Genomic DNA, 18,377 nt, shown 5'->3' with positions numbered 1-18,377 from the left:
AGTTTGTCAATGTGGAGAATATTCTAACCAGTGCATATGCTACTGGGAAATTTAATCTATAAAAAGGTATCATATTTTATTAACTCATTATAGATTTTCTATGTAAAATCTTAATCTGATGTGTCTAACTATAGCTGTCAGATGACTAAATTACAATGAAAAGTAAAAGATCTGCATCTGAAATGTGCATAAGCAGGACACATATAACATATGTTCTACAGACACGAGACACAGCCAATATCATTCCTTCGAGTGCAATTTTTGCATTTAATTATTTATTGCAACTTCATTATCCCCCCATTTTATTTGTGATTAATTGTATTTCAATACACTTTGTAGTTTCTCTTTATGTGTGGTGTATGTAGTAAATTTTATTTTTGTTTTTCATACTTCATATTGCAGAGGCTCATAATTTGAAAGTATTCTAGTTTTTTCAAGGTTACTTATTTATACGATACATGTAACTTCTGCTGCGATGGATATATCACGTTGAAAATGGAAAATACAAGCAGGAAATACCTCTAAATTAAACTTCATTGTACATACAGTACATGCCTAAACTGCCTATTATTACAGTCACTTGTATAAACAAAAAAAGAACAAATATAAAACGATTCACAAATGACTCTCCATGTGGCAGTATATTTCGATCATAAATCCCAGAGTATTTATGGCAGTGCAGATAAGAGATACCCTTTCATTTTTATATTCAGTGTTACTTCTCCCTGCCTGCGCCTCGCACTATTTTTACAATGCTGTAAAATGTACAAAGCGCCCTCTTGCATCAGTGTTGTGTCACATTTATAGCTGCCCTCTGTTGTGATTACATTACAAGTGATTGGGTGAGCCCCTGTCACGTGATCACCCTCGACAGGAGTTTCCACGACAGCTGAGTAGCAGCTAAATGCGTTTTTTCACCTGTAACATTGGCCTCGTTTAACTCCACTGAGACGAAGTTGCGTAAAATGGGAGACAAGAAGAGTCCCACAAGGTAAAGCTGTCGCTGGTGTCTTTGAATGAAGACTTTACTGGGCTATTCATGAGCAGAAAGCTGGGTCAATGGATGGAGCTGTTTTACTGAAGTGTTCATGGCGGCTAGCTAGTTTAATGTGGGGCAACTGCCTGTGTAAACTGAAAGCTCCCTTTTCCTCATTGACTGACTGACCTCTGACGAGAAAACACCCTCTCTTGAGTCGTTTCTCTTCCTGTCTACATCGTCTTTATTTAACTGTTTGTTTTTTTTTGCAAACAGTGTTCTCATTGAAAATTTGCCCGCTGTCGCTGTGTTTTTGTTTTGTTTTGTCTGAAGGCCAAAACGGCAGTCCAAGCCCTCCTCCGACGATGGTTACTGGGACTGTAGCGTCTGCACATTCAGAAACACCGCTGAGGCGTTCAAGTGCATGATGTGTGATGTCAGGAAGGGGACGTCAACTCGGTGAGAACAACTGAAGCTGTTTTATTTTTTAACGAACAAAGCACTGCTAAATTATTTTTGAACGGCGTCAGCTGTGTGTAACCCGCATTCATGTAACGATGTTTCTTAAAAAAAAAAAAAAAAAAAGATCCATGTCTCTTCTGTGGACTGATTTTTATTATAAAACTAAATGCACGTTCACGTGTTGAGCCAATTATATGATCGAGCATTGTGCATTCACTTAAAGGGCGGGTTACCTTTTTTTTTTAAAGTCTGTCTTAAAACAATAGTCAGCTGCCCAAATGAGCATTGATTTTTTTTTTTCTTGCCATAATCATTACTCCTGCTCATACTGCCCCTAAAAGATTTCTTTATAATGCACTTATATTATGTAAGTGATGGGACCAAAATCCACAAGCCTCCTTCTGTGCAAAAATGTATTTAAAAGTTTATGTAATGCTAATATGAAGCTTCAGTTGTCCAAATTAGTCAAAGCAAGTAGATATATTTCAATGTCACAGTCTTTTTAGTGCCAAAGTTCCTCTTTTTATTACTATACTCCCACTGCAGGAAACACACAGAGGGAATTTTATGCTAAAAAGAATGTAAATGTGGCAGATATCTTGATATGACTAACTCAGACTGCTGAGGCCTCAGATGAAGTGTCAGATAAATTTTCTAAATGCACTTTTGCACAAAATGACAAAATGTGGATTTTTGCCCCCATCACGTACATTGAAAGCAGACTTGAAAAATTGTGAACCTATCCTTTAACATTAATACATCATACAGAGTTCCACAAGTAAAGATATGAAAGCTTTTGCTCATACTGCTACTTGCTGGTCATAAAGAATTGATTAGTGGCTGTAGGTCATGGTTTAGACACAACACATCCACTGCATCACATTCAACCTAGTAAGGACGTGCTCATTAGATTATACAGAAACACTGGGGCAAGTGTTTATGAAAATTAAATTTAAAAACAGGGAATCAAAAAAGCGTATACTTAATCCTAAATCCAGTCTTGTGAGCTTAGTGGTGTCTCATAATCATAAAAGATGGAGGTAAAAATAAACGTATACCTCCTTTTTTAGTTTCAATGTACATGTATGCCAGTCAAATGATCGTGGTGATAGCTGCAGAGAACAGCGAACTTGAAGAGGATTCATTCTATCCATTGAACCGTACTTCAGAATAGCACTAATATATGTAATAATACAACCTCTAAACAAAAAATTAGGAGAGTCAGTCTGAAAGTTTTCATTTCCTCTTGTCTCTCACCAGGAAGTGACTTGTTTGAGATGAAATGATGAAATGTGGGGTGGAAAGGACAAGGAGAGGAAAATATCATTAAGACTGTGTTATATGCATCGCACTAAGCTTTCCATAAATAAAGTATGATGACGTTCTTGTTATTGTTTCATGCTTATACATTTTAAGTCCACAAGGGTTTACAGGACACCACAAATTAATATGAACTAGATCCAGGATACGTTGACATTATTTAAAGATCCACTCCAGACATATTGTAAGATATACAAAAATTACTCTGCTTGGATTATGTGTCTAATGTTTTGGGGGGGTTTTTCCACTAAAAAAGTACGGTTACATCATTAATCCATAATCGATGAATATGGAAATTTCAAATGGACATTTTAAAAGTTTAACTGCTGAACAAAGATGTCTTGTATTTCAATGATAAGTCAATTTTCAGTGTATGCGCACTGGAGGCTTCAGGCTTCCACATGACACTTGTGTAAGTTACATACTGGACCACGATTGTCTCTAAACTACAGTAGTAAATCATTCTCATATGCCCACCACTTAAAATCTGATATTCAGTGATCACAGATAAACTTTTCTCCCTTCAGCAGATAAATGTGGAAACAGCCTTGTAGTGCCAAACCCTGCACATACATCATTCTGCACGGTGAAAGTCAAACATCAAACTGAAGTAACAAGAAGAAAAACACATTTTTGAGTGGAGGGCGACTTTAATAAATCTAGAATGTATCGTATAACACTACACAAAGTCCAGAAATAAACAATACTAATTCAGTCTGATGGTGGTAGTCATAGCAGATAGTGTTAGCCTGGTATTTGCATTGTCCGATCTACTTTACTTCCACACTACATTTGTGCAGTGCTAGTGAAAGCTCAGTCTGATCCCACTAACATTGTGATTGTGTTTGGGGAAAAAAAGGGATCTGTGAATTTACTGTCACATCTGCAGTTCCACTTTTTGTCAAAGTTTTATGTCGTTTTGGAGATTTAAGATTCAGTCGGAAAGTTCTTCCCTTTTTTCAATTGTTAGTGTGAGTCTCCCCTTCTTCCTGCTCATATTGAATAGTCACAGATGCTAATTGTATTTACAGGTACAGTGATATAAATCTAACGATGAAGCCAATAACCTTTTTTTCTGTGTGTCTTTCAGAAAACCACGGCCTGTTTCTCAGCTGGTTGCACAGCAAGTAAATCAGCAGTTCGCGCCACCCACACACCTTAAAAAGGAGAAGAAAGAAAAATCAGAAAAGGACAAGAGCGATAAAGAACTGACACTGAAAAAGAAAAGCCATAAAAAGATGAGGTAATGAATTCACATGGAAAAGCCATGCTCGACACATTCATCGTCGGTCTTTGATCTTGTCGCTGTGCTTTGCCACCACTGAAATATTAAGTTTCCTCCTAGCACCTTTTATTAAAATCCTGCTTCTGTTTTTTTTTTTCTCTCCTCACTAGGCCCAGGTTAAAAAACATAGACAGGAGCAGCGCTCAACATCTAGAGGTCACAGTTGGGGACTTGACAGTAATAATCACAGACTTTAAGGAGAAAGCCAAACCCACGTCCACTTCAGCAAGCGCTGCCTCAGCAGACCTACACAGTCAAAGTGGCTCAAGCTCTGACAACACTGAACGAGGAGTCTCCAGATGCTCCTCACCGCGCGGGGAAGGTTCATCAGTCAATGGAGAGACTCACTAACCTTCATACTCAGTAGCACAACCCATTCCTCTGCACTCTCAACAGCCTCAACCAGAGATTAACTTCAACATGCACGTTTTTTAAAAAAAATAATACTATAAATGCCAATATGATAGCATTCACTTCCATTCTTGGGTTGCATTTTTCACCGCTTTCCCATGACGACAAAGCATTCAGGAGTCAGGATGTATGCTGTATGCTCAATTCAAAGAACTGTCGCAGCAAAATCTGTCATGATGAACTGAGAAACAGAACAGTAGCATTAATATCCTGGATGTCAGTGGAACTGTGCCACGCGTTGCGGTGGCTTGTGTTTCAACACTTCAGTGTTTCGTCAGCATCACACAGTTGGTCGTTCCCATTACGGACTATTGAAAATATTCAGTGATAGCTGCAGAGAATACATGATGCATTATGAAAGAAATGTGAAAATCATCTCAGAATTGTAGTTTATTCTTGAATTTTGTTATCGTTATTTGCACTTGATGGTATCCTTTGTTCATGATAACATTTTTTTAACGTTATTTTCACTTTGCCATTATCAGTCAATCATAACACTGTCGGTTACTGGCCTTATCCAGCTCTCATTTTATGCCATTTGATGCAATAATTGTTTTACTGTCTAACATTTGAGTAAAAATATTGAACAGTTATTCTAAGTATGCTTCTTCTTCACTTTGTAGAGTTGAGCATGATTGAATCTATAGGATGGTTTATATTGTAAAATAATGTGAAATAAAATAAGTTTTAGATACTTGGATATGTTTTTATCCTTAATTTTCCCGCTATGAACAAGAACACTTTTTTCTCAGCTTTGTTAAAGTTGCTTTATCAGAAAAAAAAAAAACTTCTCCTCTGATATGTATTTTCGGAAGTTTGTGGACTTTTTTACAGTTGGCACTTCTGCATTTGTGAGCAACTTATTTTCACAGTATGACTCCATAAGGCAGGAAAAGGCAATAAGCATTAGATTCACTTTGGTTTTTGACGTGTTGTTGCAGTTGTATCATAAAGAGGCCAGTGTAGAGCAATGAATGAGTTGGAACACTGTGTGTGTGTGTCTGTGTGTTAATATTACCCTTCACCATGCTCTTCACATTTGTTCCAGGTGAAGAAAATCTTTTTTCTCTCTGATGTTTTAAAGGGAAGGTCATAAAAGCAGTGGTGGAACTAAGAACATTTACTTGAGTACTGTGCAAGAGTCCAACTTTTAGGTACTTGTACTTCTATTTCTGTATTGCCATTTTCAGCTACTCCATTACATTTCAAAGAGAAATACTGTATTTTTGACAGCCAGGTTTTTGCATAAGAAAGACTTTTCAAACAAAACATATGATCAACTTGCAAAATATGGATTGTTGATGATTAAACAATCCAACAGCTACATTAAAATGCTGCTTACATATTAACACACCAGAAATAATAATGATACAGTGAAACTTTTATGTTTGATGAGAACTTGCTGATAACAGTGTAAAACACAATAATACACAGTAATTTTTATTATTCTATGAAAATGTAGCTATGCCTTTCCATACCAATTAACTGCAACTTTTTACACCTTTTTATAAAAAAGAACTTGGGTATAGTATAGATTATTACAGAGAGAAAGAGAGCTACCACATGTCAATTAGTTTCCTTGAATTTGGGTCAATGCTGTTTAGATTTATTCACTTCTATCTACCAGAATGTTTGGTCGTGTGTTCCCTTCATAAACTGTATGGTTTCCATCCTGTGTGATATATTATCAATGAATATTTACTTGTGCACCGTGCTGTGAGTTGTTGGTAGTGACCTGCGTAGAAATCCGAAAACCTATCTGTCAACTGTACACACAGCACTGACAGATGGCGGATCAAATGAAACACATGTGAAACAGAAGTGGGTGGGGCGGGAAACTGTAAACACCAACTGTGCTCTTCAGCTTACCTTCTGACTTGATTTATGAGATAGCTCAGCTAGCAAGTCAATATATCAGAAGGTCTACAAAAATGTTCCGTTAGCGCATAAAAACTGGAAACGCAAAATGCGATGCTACCTTCATGCATTTCTCCTGTGCATGGTCTTCACCTTTTTTTCACTGTTGTATGTGTTCAATCAGCTAGCCTCCACCTTGGAGGACCGAGACGAGTGGAACCTTAGAGAACAGAAGGTATCCGACAGAAGTAGTCATGACACCGGGAACCTTCTCAGGAAAATGCCCGGACTGGCAGGCCGTCGAGACCGTGAAGAAGGGCTTGACAGGTAGCTTAGTTACGTTACCCATGTCACCTAATTTAATTTAACACGTAAACACATTTGTAGCAGTTAGCGCTTGTTACACTAGCTGTTGTTATTTACTAAGTTAGTGTAGGTTGGACTAAAATCAGCTGTAACATAATGTTGGTGTTGAAACGTTTACCTCAGGTGTCTTGCTACAGCCAGCTAACAAGCTAACTAACGTTAACGGCACATAACGTTACTACAGCGTTAATTTATGAAACTGTTCATGTATTAGCCACCACAATGATAGTAATTTATAGTTGGCAAGGTTTATTCGAGACTATACAACACGGTTTGGCACCCACAGTCTTTACGAGTTCAAAATAGCTTGCTAATGCTATATCTCTAAATCTGACATCCATCACCTTCATACAATTGATTATCCATTAGCATTACTGCCCGCTAATTCCGTGCCTGATAAGCTTTTGGCTGGGTTTAAAGGACGGCCACATGTTTAACATCCAGATAACCCTAAGAGGCATTTAAGATCTAATCCAAAAGCACACAGTGCTAATGTCTGAGATAATAATTCAACTTTGAGGCTCCAAAAGATCATGTTTTTATTCTGTCAGGTGTAAATCACTGTCAGTCTCTTACTGGAATCCATATTGGAGACTGCCTGCTGATGTTTGTGGAGTGAACTGCTTATTGGAATCATCTTTTAGGTATGACTGATTTTGTCCATCTTTATAAAAAAGATACAGTGGCCTTCAATGTGTAGTAAATTTCTGCTTTCAACTTTCACTTTTTCTTAGGTCCACAGTTCAGTGTAAAGGCTGGGCCTGTTACTGCATTCCCAGTGTGCCTTGTGACTACTCATGAGGTTTCTAAGTCATAAATTCAAGCAGTTCTCAGAAATTGAACGTGCTAACACATATTTACTACTTTGGAGTAGGCTATATTGCTTAAAAAATACTAATCTCTGTATACTTGTCATATGTTGACATTCTTGTATACACCATTACACTTGCCAATATGTCACTGACAGACTTTTCATCATCTCTTATCCCATAGAATGATAATGGAAATCTTGGGGCATTGTTTTGTCTGTCTTGCCACCGCTTGTTCTATACTAGGCTTGTCATACTATGACATATATGCAGAGATGTGATTGAAAATTGGCAGAGTGGTCCTTTAAATGTGTGACAAGGTACATTTATGATTTTCAAACTTGAAAGTAGTAGTTTACAGGGAGCGCTCGGAGGCAGCAGAAAGTATGAGTTCTACATCCATTCATTAAACCTAATGACAGTTCCAACCCTACAGGGCTGAGTACCAGTCAGCTGAGCCTGCCTGCTGATATCTTCATTACTTTGTGCTCTCCTGCACTTGTCAGTGTATCCATGCTGTTGTAAGAATAAAAGCCGGGGGGGTTAATTAATGATTAATTTAATTTTGTTTTGGCTCTTAGAGAGAGGTCAGGCTCTGCAGTCAAGGAACGTAGTGATGAGGGGAGTCACCTGGCTGTGGTGGCTTGTGGCCCCAGGCTAGAGGAGACTCTCACCATGTTGAAGTCTGCTGTTCTGTTCAGCAAAAAGCCTCTGAACTTTTACATCTTTGCAGAGGATGATCTACATGACAGCTTCAGAAATTCTGTAAGTGTTCACCCATTGTCCTCCCCAACAACATTGCATATTTTAACTTTGATTTAAGTGTGTATTTATTGGTCACAGACAGTTTCCCATAGTAGTAGTACAATCTGTGCACAGAAGGCATTGCAGTATTTTTGCACAGGCTAACTGTGGGCATGATTGACCAACTGCCAGTCTGTATGCATGCATAAAACCCATAAACTCTTTCCATTAGCTTTGGTTACACAGTTAAGATGATAAGATGCATCATTCATGAAGGACAACAAATTATACCATAATGATTCAACATTTGAGTCTATTGATTACATGTGGATATTGTTGAAGCACAATTTTCTTTGTCTTCATCTTCTCTTAAAGCTGTACTCCTGGCCAAGGACGGTCCAGAGCAAGTTTAACTTTACCATCTACCCCATCACTTTTCCCAGGGAGAATGCAAAAGAGTGGAAGAAGCTCTTCAAACCTTGTGCCTCTCAGAGGCTCTTCCTGCCAGTAGGTCTAGAGTCATCTTCCACACATATGGCTTGTAGCAGTGATACATTTGTCCTCATAAAGATTCTGCTGTCTTATTTGCAGCTGATCCTAAAGGAGGTGGATTCTTTACTCTACGTGGACACAGATATCCTTTTTCTGCAGCCAGTAGAGGACATCTGGGCCCTCCTTACTCAGTTCAATGCGAGCCACTTAGCTGCCATGGCTCCAGAGCATGAGGAGCCACGTATCGGCTGGTATAATCGTTTTGCCCGCCACCCTTACTTTGGCAAGACTGGCATCAACTCAGGGGTCATGCTCATGAACATGACGCGCCTCAGGGAGAAATTCTTTAAGGTAAATGGCAGATAGATGCTTTTCTGTGACAGGCTTATGTTGTTATTTTGCTGTATGTTAACCACTGACACCTGTTGCTATGTGTCAAATATTTCGTACTTCAACCTGTTACGATATATGTAAAGTTGGAATGATGTACACCAATTTAATGTAGTCCTTAATGATGGCCATCATGACATTAAAATACAGAATATGAATAAGTACTTGCTTATGAAGGCAAGGATTATTAAGAAGGTGTGAAACATCTAAAATGTAAAAGTTTAAATTAAAATCTAAAATTTAAATTAAGTTTGTTATCTCCAGGTATGAAATTTTCCCCATTCCATAAGTATGGTGATAAGTATGGCTTTGTTGATGTAAACATAACTATAAATTTAATGTGGTAGGTTGTGACAGTTAACATCTTTTGATATTTGTAGTGAGGAATAATCTGTCTATCGGTGAAGTAATATGTCATATTATCCAGTCATATTAAACATCAACATTTTTTACATTCAATTAATGATTGAAATATCTAGAGATGTGTGAACATTTGACATTGGAAAATAGTTTAGACAGTATTGAGGGGCACCCCAGGAACAGCTGCACCACCACAATTGACCAGTTGAGGTCACTCATGTACTTTCGTGTAAACTCCCAGAATGAGCACACTTGTTTGACAAACAAAACCGTTTCTTTGAGTTGATGTGAAGTGTTGACATGAAGATTGAAAGGGATTCATTTTCCAGAATTGCAGGTTTATGGTTTCCTGATGCAAAATGATATGAATGCTCTCTGATTGCTGTGTTTTGTCCTTCAAGAATGACATGACAACAGTTGCACTTAAGTGGGAGGAAATTCTGATGCCCCTTCTACAGAAGTATAAACTCAATATCACCTGGGGGGACCAGGACCTTCTTAATATCATATTTCACCAAAACCCAGGTTTGTGTAACTACATGCACATCATCATTTTAGTCATGGATGTCACACACTAACAAGACTTCACTGAATACATTTCTTCTTTAAAACGTTTACCATCAAATAAGTGAACAACGTGTCTAATGGGTTCTTATTAAACTGATCCACTCTCGCTGTGTTACAGAGAGCCTATATGTGTTCCCTTGCCAGTGGAACTACCGTCCAGACCACTGTATTTATGGCAGCAACTGTCACCAGGCTGACCAAGAAGGTGTCTTCATTCTCCATGGAAACAGGGGAGTTTACCACGATGACAAGCAGCCAGCATTTCGATCTGTCTACGAAGCCATCCAGAAGGTAGAGACAGGCTCAACTCTGAGCTCCCACAGTAAAATAAAAACCTGTTTACACTTAAGGGAGCTGATTTGTTACCAAACGGCTTGTCTTGCAAGTGGTTTCTAGATGGAATTTAGTACATTTTTTCTTGCAAAAGTTTTAGTTAGGTATTCTAGACACAGCTGACTGTAAAATTTTATGCAAGCTTCTGCAACAGGAGGAAAGAATAGTAATGGTTTACTGTAGTTTTTATAGACAGTCTTTACCTTTGCCTCTTTTTCTTTAAAGGGAAGTTGTGTAAGTGGACCAGACTATTTGGAAAACATTTACTAGTCATTACATTATCAATAGGCACTCCAGGCCATTGCTTTTCTCTTATGCATGCATCCGTCCACCAGTGCTTAATCAATAGCCCGTTAAACATTTCCGTCATCCTATCTTAACTCTCCCAAAGCAGACAAATCAGCCCCACCCAGCTTCGACCAGTGGAGTGGTTGCTTGGGATGGTGTCAACTGTAAGGTTTAATTTCATGGAAGTTGTTGTAGATTTAAGGCACCGTTTATAATTTGAGGCATTCATTCTAATATGTCTGTATCTTCATTACTAATTCTAGAGTGTCGAATCGACCAAGTCAAAACAGGTCTGAATTTTACTAAAATTATTAGGGGCCCAACGTTAAATTATCTTTTAACACAGAGAATATCACCATGACCAGGAATCAGGTGACAAAAATAAATATCTTAAATCAGGGTTGTTAGGCTTATTCTGTCCATGTTTACTACTGAAGATGGATGCTTTACAATACAACAAAGATACACTTAAAATAATACATACATGCTTACTTAAAGGATAAGGCAGTTTTTGTTATTATCCACAAATCCCATGAAACGACCGAAACCAACAATGTGTCAGTCCATCTCTCAATACTTCCTGACATCCTGTCTGCAGCACTCTGCCCCACGACCACTCGTTCTTGGTGAAGACATAAAATCTTTAAAAACAGGTCATGAATATATATGGGGGTTTTTTTGTTTCTAGTCTTTAAGTAATTGATGGTTTTGGTCTTTTCATGGGATTTGTTGAAAATAATAGAGCCTTATCTTTTAATATCCTCCTCTTGGGCTTGTGTGTATGCCTGGTTTCACATGGTTGGAACAGCTGGTTAGGTCTGGCGTTATCTTGACACTTTCTGTAAAATCTAAACTATTTCAGAATTGTAGCATCCTTAAATTGGTATGACACCCCACAGAGCGCTACCAGTGCATGGCTGGCACTTGAAAATAAAGACAGAACTTGGATTTTTAAAAGTATGACATCTGTCAAATTTACTTTATACGAGTTCCAACCTTTCAGATCTTTACTGTCCACTAGACGTCCGTCATCAGTGATGCAGCGGGTCAGCTGGAGAGCTCTCTCACCGCCGTGCTGGAGGCTCGCCTTCGATCTGCTCTTGTTGATTTCAGCACAGCAGTCAACATGCAGGCAGCAATCGGGGGAGTAAGGGAAGCTTCATTAGCTGGTCTCCATCCATTACCGCCACAGGGCCCAGCCTGGCCACTATCAGTGCGGGCAATGTTCTCAGCCATTAAGTAAACGAGCAGGCTTCATTATGGAGCACTCGGCCCTCATGCCTCCATCAGTCTCTCCGACAGCACAAACACGCACACAGCATCCAAGACAGCACATACCAGACTCCATCTGATTTTTAGGAGGTGGAGGAAAGCTGTGGTTTGTCTCGGGCAAACATAATATGTGTATGAAGTAGTTTGGTATAAGATAAAAGGCTTTGTAGTGTCCTTTTATGTATTCTTCAGGTAGCTTATTAGAATAGAGACTGGTATAACTGAAGAGCATTTCAGCTTTGTTGTTATAAGCTATATTTTGTTGAAGCTTATATCAGCGCTCCCTATTGTTCCCACCCCCCCGAGCCCCCTCCCAGTTTGTTCCCACTCAGTCCTTCAAGGACAGCATCCTTGCAGCCTAGAGCATGTAATTCTGGCAGAAACTCTCATTTCCACCTCACCAAGAGCTTCTTAGCCAGTCCGTCTCCCAAGGCAGGCTCTCCTAGCCAGCAGAGGAGCTTGCAATAAAGGGCACCACCATTACCAAGCCCACAGAAGAGTTGTAAAATTTTTAGTGCTGATGAGATTTTGAGACATCATGATGGCTGTGTGGACAACGCACCAGCAGCATCCACATAAAAATCGATAGGAGGCTGTTAATAGTGCTTTATTGCCAGCTGCAGTATATGAAAGATAATAAAGAAAGTGTGCTTTGAGTAACCTAATGCTTGGCCAAACTGGAGTCAAATGAAATGCTGTAAAATAGTGATTTCTTATTTATTTACAAGAGAGCAGTAAAAGAATGGTGCACCTCACTATAAAAACAAAGGGTCTGCGTCTTTATTTACATACTGTACATGATGAAAGCCTTGCCTGCTAATATTAACTTGAGGTGGAGCTGGAAGGTTTCATCTTTCTGCTGTTTATTTGGTGGCATATAAGCATACAATAAAGATGCATATCTTGGAACACTGCAGCTGTAGTTTTCAGCAGTGCTGTCACGGCTTACTGAGCCCATTCTTGAATAGCTGTGGTAATTGATATTCATAATCCAAACACACTCTGAATTGACAGATATGAATCAAATGCGAAATGTTATTGTGTTGAACTGACAGTGACAAATGTGGCACTAAATTTATGCGATATGAATGCAGTTTTTATTGTGCCGTAATAGGAAGCAACAGGTGGGAAAAAAAACAAATCTCTGTTTAATTTTGTTTTGAGTGGGGTTTTTTTTGAGTAGTGTCAGGAGCAGGATTACAGCACAAATTGAAGTAGATGCAGCCACCAGAGAGACCCATTACCGTGGATGTACGACATTGTAATAAAATCTGATCTTCATTGTTAAATGTCTGAAATCAGCTATGTGACGCCTGCACATTTTTCTTTTCATCACAGTACCCGTTTGGCGAGAACATGGAGACCTCACTGCTTCAGCCACTGGAGGCGTTGCTGCGGACCACCACACATACCTACTGTGGAAGGGCCAGCCACCTGTTTACAAAGAGGTTAAAGCAGAGCATCATGTCGGCTCAACAGGATGTCACATAGAGAGGATGATCAGACGCCACTGTATTACATTTCCATGATTATTATCTAATGCCTCTCTGGAAAAAGAGGCTTTGATTCAAGACACTCCACAAACGGACTATGTTCATCTGTTTACAGCTGCATATCAAGACTGTGTGAAAATGGGGAAGGATTTCATTTTCTTATTTTTTTTCAAATGAAGCCGATGTTGGTACATATCTGTCCAAGGAACACACAAATGCTGTGTCACCATGGTGGGAAATGCATTTAGTCCACTTTACCCTGCAGAGATTTTTAATTTTATAGCTTATAAGCAGGATACTCGCTGTATTCCAGACAATCAGGTTGCAATGTTTGTTGTTTTCTAGAGAGAACCTACAATCACTTTATATAGTTGTCCAAGGTCTTCAGGAAAGCAAAAAAAATCAGCAGGGTCCTAAAATGCGCTATTCTTATCAAGAGTATTTTATTAGAGTTGTTTTAATATAATTTTACATACATACAGGCTTTGTCTTGGTGTTTTTGTCACTGCAGTATATCATGAAAAAGGGTTGTTTATAAGGTACTTGTTAGCTAAACAAGAATGTTCCTCTTTTTTTTATTTAACATGACAAGTGCTCATTAAGAATACTTTGAACTTATTAAATATCAAAATATCAGTATTTATTATAGATGGACATCTGTGACAGGAAGCACTTTTGATGTCTACCGTTATCATGACTAATGTTTTCATATTCTGGTAAGAGTGTTTTCAGACAGTTGTTTAATGTACAGTGAAGTAGTTTTTAAGTCATTTCATTCACAATGTTACCACTATGAACAGGTTTTCCTATAACTGGAACAATTTTACATAGAGCCTTTATTTTCCACTCAAGCTAGCTAGTGTCAAGACATTTACTTCCAGACAGATTAAGCAAAAATTTGCACTATTGATTTATAAAAACAAGGATTGTAATAATCTAAAATCATATGTGAGATTCATGTTTTACGAAGAAGCCAGCATAAGCATTCAAATGTATATCAAGTGAACTATAAACAAATATTTTGTAAACTTTGAACATTTTCAGATGATTAAAGCATTTCTAATGGGGCCTGTGACTATGTACTGTATCTAAAATACCTATATTTGTGATAAGGTTAAATGAAAATGTACAGTGCTTTGAGCTGCTAAAATATTACCTTTTAAATCAAGGAATTACAACAAATTATGTTCCTAATGAGGCACATGTTACGTCTCTGGTGTAATGAGAATTATTTTTATTCCTAATTGAAATTCCTAAAAGTTTTAATTTAGAATGCATAGTTTCTTACATTTGATTCTGTTTTCTTATTAAGTCTTTTGCATCAGCCATCAGAACCGTTGTGCATAAACTGTATTTGTTGCCCACACACTCCACACAAAAAAGAGAACAGGAGCCATGTACTAGAAAGCAGCAGCAAGCTGATAGTAAGAAATCAATGTGTGAGTGTGAAGACTTCAGAAAGTGTTGTTAGATGACCAAAAAGAAGCTGATGTGTCTGGGTCAGTAGCCTCTGGCTCTTCATTTCACAGGCAGATTGACGGACGTGCCTGGAGTAGGCAATAGGTCCGTGTGATGAATTTAAAATGGTCTCTATGTTAAGAAGCTGTTAGATATATCCTCTTTTTTTTGTCCAGGAATTGTAAAGTATGCAGTGAGTGGGGAAAACATTTCCTGTATTTGAAGAAAGAATGAGCCTTTGGGAAGTTTTATAAGTTACATCTGAAGCTCTGGTAGCATTTTAAAGCAGTGCTACAATGGTTGTATTGCATTGTAACCTACTGAGCAATAATCAAGTTTTGGATTTAGTTTATTTCATTGGCAGAGGCTATAGTCAAAATGGTAGATTATTCCAAACCTTAGGGCATATTACTCTTAATAGGGGTAGGTGATATGCTACAGGCTATCATGAAGCTTTATAAATTGGCAGTAGTTAATATTTTTATCAGAGAAGATGATTCTTAAAGTGCAAAATGTGGTTTGCTGTTCGCTGCTGGTTTCAAAAAAGCTCTACACCAAAAAAACACAAGGTCACTTCATGTCTCACATGAAGTGATCATATGTTTGCATAAAAATGCTAACTGATATTATTGAATACCGTCAAGCTTGACCTTTAATAAGACAGATGTGTACAACTTCAATGTGCAAAGCATATTCAGTTTTTAGAGGGAAAGGCTAATGCTGCTCCTGCCTGGTTACACTCCCACTGAGTATAATGGTGATTATCTCATTCTCTTTCAGTCTAACAGGAACTGCCAATGGATTATTCATGTTATTGCTTGCACCACTTGGCCTCCGTGATGTTCAATAGCAATTTAAGACACAGGCATAAATTAAAACAGTCGGAGGCAAATGGCCCAACACAGAGTAAAAAGGGTCACAAAGTAAGTATTATGCAATATTAGGCAGTTTAAAGTCATCAACATCCTCTTTATCTTAGGAAAGTATGGAGCTCACATCAATAGCAGTTATGTAAAAAGGACATTTAGAGTTTCAAGATAGCATTATCTGTTTTTCACAGTGCATTACACCCAGATGTATAAATTATGCATACTCACAAAAATGATGCACACTCATAAACTGAAAATTATAACAATGTAAAGAGCAAGTTGACTACATACAAAATATTGCACTGCTAGTCTTTTGTAACTTACCTGTGAAAAAAGAGGGAGAGATGAATATGTAACATATTAGGCTTCACAGACAGAGCTTAGGTTAAACCAGGATTAGGCCTTAATGTGTATTAGTTAACCTAGGAGTACCTAAGTAGCTTTCATGATGGTGGCTTAAATTTGGCTTAGTTAGTCAGAAACTATGGAGTCCTGGAGTAAGGTAAGTAAACCTAAATGAGAACACCTGGGTTAAGCCTCATTAGGTTAAGTATGAGCACATGCTGTTGGTCTAATGGTGCTCATAAAATATGTACATATGAGCAATTTAGTTTTTATCGTCTAAGGCTGTAATTTATTTCATTTCATTTCAGCACCCATGTTAACAGGTTTGAACAGCCACACAGCCCACAAGAGTGGCGCGGCTCGAGCTCCTGAGCAGCTCAAGCTGAAACTGAGCACGCAATAAAGAACTGAACAAAATCCTTGAATAGTGAGTTGTACCTTTAAAACTCTAAATTAGGAGTGTATTCACCCTGAACATTGATTGAAAACTAGTTTTTACGGTTCCTGTACACCTCAGCATCAGGAGTTGATGGACACTTGATAGGAACACGACATCCATCTATACAGCCAATCACTCCTGGCAAGTGCCCATACTCATAGAATTGTACTTAATAGTTGGCTTGACCAGGAACTTGATATAAAGACTCCTCAGTTCACAAATGTCCCTGCAGACTTTGTGAACTATTCTACACACAGTTACTTTACTGGCACCACACAAATCACCAGTTTCATGATGAAAAGATTTCAGATGCCAAAAACCTCAAAGTGATCAGAACTTGGAGAGAACTGGGTAAAGGCCTTCCTCTTTGAGAGAGAGAAGAAAGTCTAGGCTCAAGCAAAGATATTATCTCCAATGCATTTTCTTTGTACATACGAAAGCGGTCTCCAAAAGTTATTTCATCAAAGTAATTTAATGGATTACTCCTATCCACAAGCACTCGTCTGGTTGGCCTCTGTAGTGCATGTTGATCTTTATTTAGGTATTCCAAATAGTCCGTGCTCCCTCACAAAGAGTACTATGCAGAAGTTAAACCTGCCTCTTTGAGGGATTCATTTAAACTTCAATTAAGTCCAAGACTGACTCTAATCCGCCCTCACCAGCTAAATCTACAACTATTTTAAGATAAGTCTGTGCTTAGATGTGACATAGATAGGTCGCTTTGAGTTAAGACAGCTCAAACAGACATTTTAGTCTGGGACTAGGCTTAAACCTTGTCTGTGAAACTGACCGATTGTGTTTTATGATTTAAATCTGTCATACCTTAACCAAAATTCAGAATTTTTCTGCTCCCATCCCCCCTGCCACAACAGAAAGATGACATTAGGAGCATTACATTACTTTACTTTCATTTTGTATTAGGAATGTGGTGTAGTGGAAAAATAACACAACAATGTTGCATACAATGCTTTTAAGCTATGAAGTGATGTTTTTTTTCCAAACTAAATTTAACTTTTAAATTTTTAATATTTTGTCAAAAACAACACACAATAACAAAAACACACCATTTGTTCATTGTAGTTTTCTACTTATAGAATTATGGAAATGAAACAGATAGCTCAAGGACTTCAGATTTGTATTTATATTCTACAAGGTGTCCCTGTTCCATATGATAATTATAATCAAGTCAAGTCAGTTTTAATTTAACTTTATGTTTTATCTACCAAAATATGTGTGAAGCATCTTCATTAAGCCTATGATAGGTCAGTCAAGACACTGGTGGTGGAGTAAAGCCAGCAGCAGGAAGACCAAACCTCTCAGCTGAATCTCCCAGAACACCCCAAAGGTAACTGTGGTGATTTGGAAGTGCTAGGTTGTGCAAGAGTTGGTGTGAAAGACAGGATGGCAGGATGGCAATTATATTTGTTGAACAGAATCCAATGACTGGTTGGCTCAAGGATTGTGGGCAGAAAGGTCATTGGTCAGATATGGTTTGACAACATGGACTTTGACAATATGAGAAAGCAAAGGTGACAGAAAAGATTAGAGTAGAAATTCACCCATCGAGGAGTAAAGCTCAAACATAAGAGAAAAGATCATTCTTGCTGAACTTTTACTTTAGTTACTGTGCTTGCCATACACCCAAAAGAATGAGCTAAACAAGGCTTAAAAGTCCTGTAGAGTTATGGAGTTGGGTGATGATTCTCTGTGTTTACAAAATAGGAGCAAAGTCCTTTTATTGAATATCAATATCATGTAGAGTTTAAGGAAGGCTTCATACAGTTTCGTTTGTTTTGAGGGATAATTAAGATTAAATTAAAGGACTGTTAAGTCCATAAAAC

The 18,377-nt window shown here is 38.1% G+C and overlaps 2 protein-coding genes across 3 annotated transcripts; both read left to right on the top strand.

The window, feature by feature from the left end:
- Positions 1 to 832: 832 nt before the first annotated feature.
- Positions 833 to 5,154, top strand: LOC137183307 (YY1-associated factor 2-like). The gene is made up of 4 exons (XM_067590276.1): positions 833 to 991; positions 1,310 to 1,435; positions 3,849 to 4,001; positions 4,154 to 5,154. Exons 1-4 carry the CDS (start codon positions 966 to 968, stop codon positions 4,392 to 4,394), a joined length of 546 nt encoding a protein of 181 aa, XP_067446377.1. The 5' UTR covers positions 833 to 965; the 3' UTR covers positions 4,395 to 5,154.
- Positions 5,155 to 6,281: 1,127 nt separating this feature from the next.
- On the top strand, positions 6,282 to 14,492 carry LOC137183306 (glucoside xylosyltransferase 1-like). 2 transcript variants are annotated; one of them, XM_067590274.1, is made up of 8 exons: positions 6,282 to 6,638; positions 7,229 to 7,321; positions 8,068 to 8,251; positions 8,606 to 8,737; positions 8,822 to 9,073; positions 9,874 to 9,997; positions 10,158 to 10,330; positions 13,271 to 14,492. In XM_067590274.1, the coding sequence occupies exons 1-8, from the start codon at positions 6,421 to 6,423 to the stop codon at positions 13,421 to 13,423; spliced, it is 1,329 nt and encodes a 442-aa protein (XP_067446375.1). In that variant the 5' UTR covers positions 6,282 to 6,420; the 3' UTR covers positions 13,424 to 14,492. The 2 variants fall into 2 exon arrangements, with proteins under 2 accessions (XP_067446375.1, XP_067446376.1); XM_067590275.1 differs by lacking the exon at positions 7,229 to 7,321 and having other exon boundaries at positions 6,284 to 6,638.
- Positions 14,493 to 18,377: the final 3,885 nt, after the last annotated feature.

This window comes from Thunnus thynnus, chromosome 5 (assembly GCF_963924715.1).
Source record: "Thunnus thynnus chromosome 5, fThuThy2.1, whole genome shotgun sequence".
Taxonomy (NCBI): domain Eukaryota; kingdom Metazoa; phylum Chordata; class Actinopteri; order Scombriformes; family Scombridae; genus Thunnus; species Thunnus thynnus.
Note: the sequence above shows the minus strand (reverse complement) of the source record. Positions and strands in the feature narration are given on the sequence as shown.